At 34.9% G+C, this 10,572-nt stretch overlaps 1 protein-coding gene across 3 annotated transcripts; it reads left to right on the top strand.

The window, feature by feature from the left end:
- The first annotated feature begins 571 nt into the window (after positions 1-571).
- LOC107785928 (serine hydroxymethyltransferase, mitochondrial) lies at positions 572-8,906 on the top strand. Of its 3 annotated transcripts, none has more exons than XM_016607352.2 (16): positions 572-974; positions 1,165-1,215; positions 1,318-1,404; positions 1,939-2,060; positions 2,191-2,267; positions 2,390-2,514; positions 3,267-3,359; positions 3,867-3,959; positions 4,064-4,261; positions 4,381-4,485; positions 5,588-5,653; positions 5,800-5,877; positions 6,356-6,467; positions 6,548-6,658; positions 6,897-7,070; positions 8,724-8,906. In XM_016607352.2, exons 1-15 carry the CDS (start codon positions 885-887, stop codon positions 7,043-7,045), a joined length of 1,557 nt encoding a protein of 518 aa, XP_016462838.2. In that variant the 5' UTR covers positions 572-884; the 3' UTR covers positions 7,046-7,070; positions 8,724-8,906. The 3 variants fall into 3 exon arrangements, with proteins under 3 accessions (XP_016462838.2, XP_075090420.1, XP_075090421.1); XM_075234319.1 differs by having other exon boundaries at positions 851-974; positions 1,318-1,447; positions 1,888-2,060; XM_075234320.1 differs by having other exon boundaries at positions 856-974; positions 1,318-1,466; positions 1,888-2,060.
- The last annotated feature ends 1,666 nt before the right edge of the window (positions 8,907-10,572 follow it).

The raw sequence follows: 10,572 nt of genomic DNA on the forward strand, positions 1-10,572 counted from the left end.
TATGATTACTAAAGGTAATCATATAGGATTCCTAATGTGTAGTATTATGTCATAAAATTAATAGGATTATAAGGTTAATGTTCTAGAATTTCGATTATGTCCTTTTACTGTGAGTTATTATACTTAATATTAAAAGATTATTTTTGTAATCCAACATTTTATTCATATATATATATATATTAAGAAAAGGCATAAAGAAGCTAGAGAAAAAAAATAGCATGTAGGGTGTGTTTGGTACGAAGGAAAATATTTTTCGAAAAATATTTTCTAATTTTCTCATAGTTGGTTGGCTTTTAAATGTTTTGGAAAATATTTTCCTCATCAACTCATTTTCCTCCAATTGGAGCAAAATATTTTCCTTGTCAAAGAAGGAAATGAGTATATTCTTTTCATGATGTAGTAAAAGTATTTTCTTTTATTTCATCAAAATATTAATTAATACATACATAATTTTTAAATATATTATAAACACTGTAATTTTTAATATTAGTGCTAAAAATCATAAAATTAAATTAAACCTGAGGCTAGCACTTAGCAGCCCATAGAGAAGATATGCCGCAGGGTAAGTTGAAGCAGTTGGTTTCCCTCTCTTTTCTATCTTCTGTATTGATGCCTCGCGTGCTCGAGTTGGGGTGGGGTGGTTTTTTTTTTTTTTTTTTTCTTTCCTTTTTTCATATTCTTTTTGGGTTTCTGGTGGTGAATGGTCAGGTAAATGATGAAGAAATTGTAGCCATTGGTAATTGCCAAAATTTCTTTGTCGGATAGAATGGATATGAAAGGTAGATATCTGGAGCCATAGCCACCTTATATTTTAATTATAATTTCTTCACCACCCAAAACACAAGTCATTTGGGTGTGTGTAACAGGGGGAGAAGCTCACAATTATGGCCATGGCAACGGCTCTTCGAAGACTTTCCTCTTCTGTTGACAAACCAATTAAGCGTCTCTATAATGGCGGCTCTCTCTATTACATGGTTTGTCTTTCTCTTTTCTTCTCAAATAACTTCCTTTGTTCCTTTTGTATGTTGTGGTCATATGTGTATTTCAACTTGACGGTACACCAGACTTATTATAATACTTTTGAAATAAGTATAGGCTGCATCGGCCTCTGGTTTTGGTGTTAATTTATTTGAGGGTTTAGTTTATTTCACTTTATTCTTGCAGTCATCGTTGCCTAATGAAGCTGTTTACGAGAAGGAAAAAAATGGTGTCACGGTAAGCTTGAGGATTGTCATATTATATCTGAAATAGTAGTGTTATTTGAATTCTGTTCATTCTTTGTATCTTTTTTCTAACTTGGTAATCTTGGAATTCCAGTGGCCAAAGCAACTTAATGCTCCTCTAGAGGAGGTTGATCCAGAAATTGCTGACATTATTGAGCTTGAGAAAGCACGCCAGTGGAAGGTTCTATCCTTTTTTTTTTTTTTTCAATTTTCTTCTTGCATCTGTATTTAAATCACTCTTCAGTACCACGACCCCTTTACAAAGAAGTATTTTATAATTTTTTTTTAAAAAAAAGAAAAAATAAAGGAAGAAGGATGTCCGTAGACTGGGTTATAATCCAATTTAAATTTTAGAAATGACCTTATTTTGATTAGTAGCTAATAAGCTGGAAACTTGAACAAGAATTATTTGAGTCCATGTATATGCTGTTTTGGTTTCTAACTGAATACTAATAAACTAGTCTGTTTGAAATCTCTTCTAGCTTAGTAGGTTGTAAAGCATGATTTTTTGAATTTTTCCTTTGACTCTTACCTTAAAGATATATGACGCCTTCGGAATTGCTAACAAAAAGAGAAGTTTGTTCCTTTAGTCATCTTATTATCTCCTATATTTCCTGTTTCTATTGGTACACTTTATTCTTCCATGTAAAATGCATTGTTGCAGTTTGGTTTAGAGGCTGTTTAGCTTATGAGAGTTGAAATTTTTAATTTGTAGGGACTTGAACTCATTCCTTCAGAAAATTTCACTTCTGTGTCTGTAATGCAAGCTGTTGGATCTGTTATGACAAACAAGTACAGTGAAGGATACCCTGGGGCTAGATACTATGGAGGAAATGAGTACGCAGAAATGCTCTAATTTATTTTCCATTTACCTAAGTATTTTGGCGTTGAAGTATATTTCATCAGCTATTATATATCCGCATCAAGATTTTCTGTTTGTATTCTGAAAGAATGAGTGGTTGTCTAGGTATATTGACATGGCGGAAACCTTATGCCAGAAACGTGCTTTAGAAGCCTTCAGGTTGGATCCTGCAAAATGGGGAGGTAATTGACTGATTAACTTCTGCATAGTCTGAAAGTAATTATATTTCAGAATCTGCATGCCGCAACACTTAAAATACTGCTAGGAAAACTTTACTCACCTCCGATAAACCTTTGTGATGCAGTGAATGTGCAGCCTCTGTCAGGATCACCTGCTAATTTTCATGTTTACACTGCACTTTTAAAACCTCATGAAAGAATCATGGCCCTTGATCTTCCCCACGGTGGACATCTTTCTCATGGATATCAGGTGCTTCTATGTTCTATCGTTTCTCCTTCTATGTATTCATACCTGGCTTCCAAGGACCAATACCACAGGTTAAAAAATGCAAGCACATAGGAAGCTTTCACAGTGGTTGTGGTGTGAATACTCACTATTTCCTGAATGATTAATGATTTTCTTTGGACTCCTTTAAATACATTAGGTTATATTACTTCTTTTCTTTCTTTGCTTCTGCTTTAGCTTTCAAATGGATGCAGAACTTCATTAGGTTCCAGGCCATGCACCATAGGCATTATCTTATATACAACTTTGTATTAAGATTTTACTGGTATGAAAATGCTATGAATTTCTGCATGCATTTTCTATCAGGTTGGTCTGTATTCTGCTGTCTTCTTTAATACTTAATTTGATTGACACCTGATCACTTAAAAGACATTAAACTCTGCTTTCAGATCATGCAAATAAATCTGAAAGTTCTGAAGACTGATAGAATTTCTGTGATTGATTAGTTGATTCTATCTCCTATGGAAGTTGATTTACTTTTGGTGCACATCTGTTCTGAAATCTATGACTTCAACTAGTCAAATTTAAGAAAGCAAGTGTGATACGGCTCATATTTGTGTGCATGTACCAATTATATGTAGCATGTAGCTGGAGTTGGAGTCAGCTTATATGTTCACCAAAACTTAAGAATCTCTATCTTTTTACTCAGTCGTTCAATATTTTAATTTTAACAATGATATGTATGATTTGTCTTATGTTATGTTTATATATTACAGACTGATACAAAGAAGATATCTGCCGTCTCTATATTTTTTGAGACCATGCCATATAGACTGAATGAGAGCACTGGCTACATTGACTATGACCAGGTACTTTTCTGCTATCTTGCTACGTTTTTTTCTTCTTCATTTCTAGCCTCTCCCTTGATCAAATACACACTACATATGTTCTTTTTTATTCCTTTTTCCTGTGGGAGCTAAGTTAGGAAAATTTCCCTTAGGAGGACTGTGGAGAGGTGGAAAATACTTCACTGATTATATCTTTCTGAAAATTGAAACTAAAACTAAGCCTCTTACACTTCTCATATATGCAATGTCTATTGCAATTTGTCTTGCATTGACCCACTTTTAGAGTCCATTACAATTTAATGTCCTACATGATTTTAGGTGGATCACATTTTTCAGATTCTTTTGGCGTTATTTATTTAATAGTTTTTTTGTCCAGTTATACTAGTAAGTAGTATTCAAGAGAGATGTGAATGTTTAGTGTAAGATTTACAAGCCATCTACTTCTGTTCATACTTGTGACATTGATTTTGCAATAACTGATGCCTCTCCTTCTGACCCTTTCCCGTGACTTGTGATTTCTTTTTGCAGCTTGAGAAAAGTGCCACACTCTTTAGGCCAAAGTTAATTGTCGCTGGTGCTAGTGCTTATGCACGTCTTTATGACTATGCACGTATCCGAAAGGTAAACTTAACCAGATTATTATGCGGTAGTTATTTTAGTTATTTAGAGCAATTTAAATGTTTTTGTTTATGGAACTAAACTGCTATCTCCTGTGTATTTTTCAGGTTTGTGACAAACAGAAGGCTATCATGTTGGCAGATATGGCTCATATTAGTGGGTTAGTTGCAGCTGGAGTCATCCCATCACCATTTGATTATGCAGATGTTGTGACCACCACAACCCACAAATCCCTTCGCGGGCCTCGTGGTGCCATGATTTTCTTCCGGAAGGGTGTGAAGGAGGTTAACAAGCAAGGCAAGGAGGTTCGTATTTGGATATCAGAATTCAATATTACATCCAGTCATCTCTTAAGACCTGTAATTTAAGAGACGTATCACCCAGTATCTGATGTAATTGAGCAATATTTTGGGCTTTTATGAAGGTGTTGTACGACTATGAAGATAAAATTAACCAGGCAGTCTTTCCTGGACTTCAAGGTGGTCCTCACAATCATACAATTACTGGCTTGGCAGTTGCTTTGAAACAGGTTTCATATCTTTTCAACAGCATTCACTGTTAAATTTTGACAATTGCAATGAAACTGGTTTAGTATTGTTAGTGGGTAAGAGTCCCACATTGGTTGGCGAATGAACTGATGGTCGCCTTATATGGACTTGGGCAATTCTTCCCTTATGAGCTAGCTTTTGGGGTTGAGCTAGGTCCAAGTGCCATATCTTTACATGGTATCAGAGCCAGGTCCATTCCCCCTATGATATATCGTCCCCGCTCCAGTTGGTGGTCTAGGCGTGCGAGGGGCTGTTAGAGTGGCTAAGAGTCCCACATTGGTTGGAGAAAGGACTAATGATCTCCTTATATGGACTTGGACAATTCTCCTCTTATGAGCTAACTTTTGGAGTTGAGTTAGGTTCAAGCGCTATATCTTTACAAGTATATTAGGTTTAATTTCACTTCATGCAAATACTAGACCATCACCTCTAGCTGATGCTTGAAGAAATAAGCCTTTTGGGAATCAAGAAATGAATTATTTTGAGTCTGGATATTTTTCAGCAAATGATTTTGAGAAACATAAAAATTCAAATTACACCTCGTCTGATTTTAGTGCTTTCTGAAACCACTTCATTACCTCCTGAGGATTTCCACCTACCTTTGAACCTTTCTTCAATTCTATATGACAACTGATAGCCTGTTTGGCCAAGCTTCTAAAAGCAACTTATTTCAAGAAGGATTTTTCTCAAAAGTACTTTTGGTGAGAAGCAGTTTGTGTTTGGCTAATTAATTTGAAAAGTACTTCTGAGCAACGATTAGTATTTGGCCAAGCTTTTAAAAAGTGCTTCTAAGTGTATTTTTCTCAAAAATGCTTTTCAAAAAAGTTCTTCTTGGGAGAAGCTACTTTTTTCTGCTTTTCCAAAACTGCTTCTGCTTCTCCTCAAAAACATCTTTTTTTCTTCCAAAAGCTTGGCCAAACACTTCAACTTTAGAAAAAGAGCACTATTTTGAAAAAATAGTGCTTCTAGGTTCGGAGAAGCTTGGCCAAACAGGCTATGATATTGATGACACTTATTGCCGGTCTGCTCCTATTCCTAATATCTACTTTTGAGTATAAGCTCTCACAAAGAACGGAAATGCAGGCAATGACTCCAGAGTACAGAGCTTACCAAGAGCAATGCCTTAGCAACTGCTCAAAATTTGCCCAGGTAAGATGGATTGAATTATGTAATTTCCAATTCAAGCATTATTTTATTAATCCATTAGTTTATTTTCATCCACCTGTTTTATGTTTCAGTCGTAATCTATGCATTGCTGATTTCCTTCATTGCTGTGCACATTTCCAAACCTGCAGGCTTTATCGGGAATGGGTTATGAGCTTGTTTCTGGTGGAACAGAGAATCACTTGGTCTTGGTGAACTTGAAAAACAAGGTAATATAAAAGCTTTCAACCTCTGACGACTTGGGAGACAATTTTAGTCCATGAGTTTGTTGAGAAAAACTTAAAATTTAACTGATGCTTTGCGGTAAACCTAATAAATTCAGCAAAAGGACTTGTTACACCGAGCGCCCTTTTTTCAACTAGATGAGGTATTAGTGAATTTGTTTGCTGCATGTAATATCTTGATGCCTACAACAACAACAACAACAACAACCCAGTATAATCCCACTAGTGAGGTCTGGGAAGGGTAGTTTGTACGCAGACCTTACCTCTACCCTGGGGTAGAGAGGCTGTTTCCGATAGACCCTCGGCTCTCTCCCTCCAAGAACTCCTCACCTTACTCTTGGGGCGACTCGAACTCACAACCTCTTGGTTGGAAGTGGAGGGTGCTCACCACTAGAGCAACCCACTCTAGTCTTGATGCCTGTTATGCTTTATTGTGACAAATTTCTGACTTGTGGTTTTACAGGGTATTGATGGTTCTAGGGTTGAAAAAGTTTTGGAAGCGGTACATATTGCAGCGAATAAGAACACTGTTCCTGGAGATGTATCTGCCATGGTCCCTGGTGGCATCAGAATGGGTACATATTTTGTCCTTTGAGATCTTTTTTCCATTTGGTTATTCTTCTCGAACAATATTTATGCAATTTTGTATGTTCAGGGACTCCTGCACTCACATCAAGGGGATTTATTGAGGAAGATTTTGTGAAAGTTGCTGAATTCTTTGATGCTGCTGTGAAGATAGCAGTGAAAATAAAGGCTGAAGCTCAAGGTGCGTAAGCCTCCAATTGTTACTGAAATGCCTGTAATGATACGATCTTAGTCCATAGACTTCCATCTAACTTTTTACGCATTTATTAATCTCAAAGAACCAGCCATTTCTTTCAAGTTATCGAGGAATACGCACTTCATTTTTCTAGTTCTTGACAGGATGATTCCCTTTAGATTCTGTTACCTCAGTCGCTTGCATCACTTTCCTTATGTTGTAATGTTCGCTTGTTATGTTCCAGGAACAAAGTTGAAAGACTTTGTGACAACACTACAGTCTAGCGCTTCAATCCAGTCGGAGATTGCAAAACTCCGCCATGGTGTGGAGGAGTATGCAAAGCAGTTCCCTACAATTGGGTTTGAGAAGGAAACCATGAAGTACAAAAACTGAGAGCTCGACTGAGTATATACACAAGGTACACTGTTGAATAGTATTTTGTAAGTCAATAACTGCATCCTGATGTGTGAATTGTGATGAATGGAAGTGGAATTGGAATTGTAAAAGGCCATGGTGCTTTATTTCTTGTATCTTGTAATGTGGAATCATGAGGACCAGCGGCGGAGGTAGCAGGGTGCAAGGGGGTTCCAGGGGATGGCAATGGGTCGGGACGGGCGCGGGGCGGGGCAAGTTTTGTTTGATGCGGGGCGGGTTTACTCTTATGCGGGTGCGGGGCGGGTTAAAATAATTTTTTTTAAATTAAAACGGGGCGGGTAGCGGGTTTAATGCGGGTTGGTTTTGAATTTTGATCTTTTCTGAAACAAAGTGATCATTTCCACTAAATTTTACATTCTTACTCACTGGCCATTTTATTTCGGTTTCTCTCCAAGAAAAGCATTCTTGTTTTTGTATCTTGTACTTATTTTATTTTCATTAATTTATTTTTAAAACTGATAATGGTTACTATATTGGAGTGTTCATATGGGGAAATGTGACAGTAAAATATATTATGAAGTGTTAAAAAGGATAGTTTATAAAGCTTCTAAGATTTGTTTTGTTTCAGCTCTATTTTGCTGATAGTAATTAAATATTCCTAATTAAGGATGAATGCAAAACTGAAAAAGAATGTATTATGCATATAGCAACTGACTGATTGGGTGATAAAAGCTTGCCTCTTTGCTCTTTTATTTCATGGACAGTGCATGGTTAGCTTCATACATTTGGAAAATTATGCTACTACCAATGAGATCAATTGGTAGAGCATGTAATTTCACACTACGACAAAGAGAAAACATAATTGCTTGAACAATATTAATCTCTCCATTTGTAAAAATAATAAAATGTCAAACTAGTTTGTTTTAGAAAAAAAAATAAAAGAAAAAGAAAAAAAAACATAAGTGGGGCGGGGCGGGTCCAAGCGGGGTGGGTTGAAAACAGAAAAAATGGCTATGCGGGGCGTGTTGAAATTTTTGTGGGTTTTTGCCAAACCCGCCCCGCCCCATTGCCATCCCTAGGGGGTTCAATTCGTTGGATAATTTGATTTTCTTTTGCTTATATAAGTTGTTGAATCCCCTTGGCATAAGAATTTTTTTTTTTTTTTGAATCCTCTTGTTTGAATTCCTGGCTCCGCCACCGATGAGAGGACCATTTCTATGTCTTGAGATTGGGATGTTGGAATCCACATAGTGACATGTTTTTCAAGGAAATCTATGCTGGTTTCATTCGAGAAGTGGTTCACAACAAATTTCAAACTGGTGGTGCATGTAAATAAAATTCTTTCAGCAGTAGAAAAACTTGAATACTATTGTTTCTACTGGTGACATTAGGTTTCTCATCACGAATGTTAAGTATACTTCTTTTTTGGAAGAGAAAAGGTATTGTATATGTATATACGTGAGATTCATTAAGTTTCTTGACATGTAAATGGGAGATACTCAAATTAAAGCACTTGAATTCGAAATCATCAATTTGATGTATTTTTGTTTAGTTTATGTGAACTTAGTATCTCCCTGTATAAATTTGCAAAGTTAGTAAGAATAGTTATTTTTGCTTTAGACCACTGAGATGTTGGCTACCAAGAGTGGTTCTTTTCTTGTTCCTCACGTTTGTGTTGTTTTAACTTTTTGAACAGGGACCAATATCCAACATCCTCAAGGTGAATGGGATAGACATCCAAACTGCAGTTCGCTCCCAAGGATAGGATTGTCATCTTTTACTAATACTATGTAAAATTCAGCAGTGTTTGGTTCCTAAGTTTGCCACTTTGTAATTCTACTGAGGTCCTTGAAAGCAATAAACTCCTGTTGTCTCAGTACTTCAATCTTGTTAATCTATTTATGTTATATCAGATTTGCAACCATAAATGCCAGTAAAAGCAATCTCGTCGACTAACAACCCTTAACTGGAAATCTCTGGTCACTGTGAGAACTTACAACTGTATAGATCGGAGGGTTTCAATTCAAGATAAGACATGAAAAAAATGGAAGACTCTTTTGTTAGCTTTTTCAATTCAAAACAAGCAGCTTTGAGTAAGGGTGTACATAAGCCTGGTTCGGATTTTTTAATTATCAAACTAAACCAATGGTGACATGTTTTTAAATCTATAAATCAAATCAAAACCAACAAAGTCGGATTTTTCATTCTCATTTTTTTCTATTTTTTTCGGATTTGAGTTTTTTCCGGTAACGTGTGCTCCAAATATTTCTTTATTCATAGTAGGATATAACTGTATAATGTATTTTTTAAGAAAATAACACAATAAGTCATAACATTGTACTACAGTCAAACGTCTCTACAACAACCTCGTTTGTTCCGAATATTTTTGAATGTTATAGCGAAGTGCTGTTATAGAGAACATATATTATACAACAACAATAACAACAGCAACCCAGTAAAATCCCACTAATGGGGTCTGGAGAAGGTAATGTGTACGCAGACCTTACCTCTACTCCTGAGTAGGGAGGTTGTTTCCGAAAGACTCAAGAAAACAAAAAAGACAAAAAAGACAAAAGGACAAAAGGAGAATATATATTATAACATAACATAAAAATTGGTTCCGGAAAAGCTTGACTTTTATAGTGAAGTGTTGTTATATAGGGATACTGTTATAGAGAGGTTTGACCGTAAAATATTCAATAATAAAGATAATAAAATCGCATAAAATAAATATTGCTAATTAATAAGCCATAATAAAAATAAACATAATCTAAAAGTACTATATAAGTCATGCTAAAATAAGTACATCTAATAAGTACTACGTATTAATTACATGATTCAGCACTAAAAAAAAAGATAAACTAAGTTATATATTTTCATTATAAACCAATGCAAAACTAAAAACAGATATCCAACACTATTGTCATTTTTAGTGTTGAATTGAATTTATTTTGTTAGCATTAATATTGATTTTAACTTTATTTAAGTTACTATATTTATGGGTTATAAAACTTATTAGACCATTCAAGAATGTTAAGTCTAAGTTTGAAATAATACATTAAAAGATAAAATTGTGAAAAAGTTTAAGAAATATTTATAAATTACATTACAATAAATATTTATATGTATAAAATATTTTAAAAAATTATATAAATGTATTGTCGGGTTGGTTTGGTTTCGGTTTGACATTTTTTAGTTACAACCAAACCAAACCAATTTATGGTCGGACTTTTTTCTCAATACCAAATCAAATCAAACCAAACTACATTAATTTTTTTTTAAATTTAACTCGAATTATTGATTTTGTACGATTTATCAATTGAAAACCTTTTACTGCGAGCTCCTTTTAGTAGGAAGAAGAGAACTTTTCAATGCGATTAGTGAGTCTCTTTGTGCTTGCAATGAAATTCAAAATAGTGGGTTAATGTTCAAGGCTGAATAATTAAATCAAAAGAAAAATAATATTTACTTAATAATTTTCATGCTTAGTTTGTCTATTATACATGCATATTGAAATGTTTTTAAAATAAAATTTAAAAACTTGT

Source organism: Nicotiana tabacum, chromosome 17, assembly GCF_000715075.1.
Source record: "Nicotiana tabacum cultivar K326 chromosome 17, ASM71507v2, whole genome shotgun sequence".
In the NCBI taxonomy this organism is placed as follows: Eukaryota; Viridiplantae; Streptophyta; class Magnoliopsida; order Solanales; family Solanaceae; genus Nicotiana; species Nicotiana tabacum.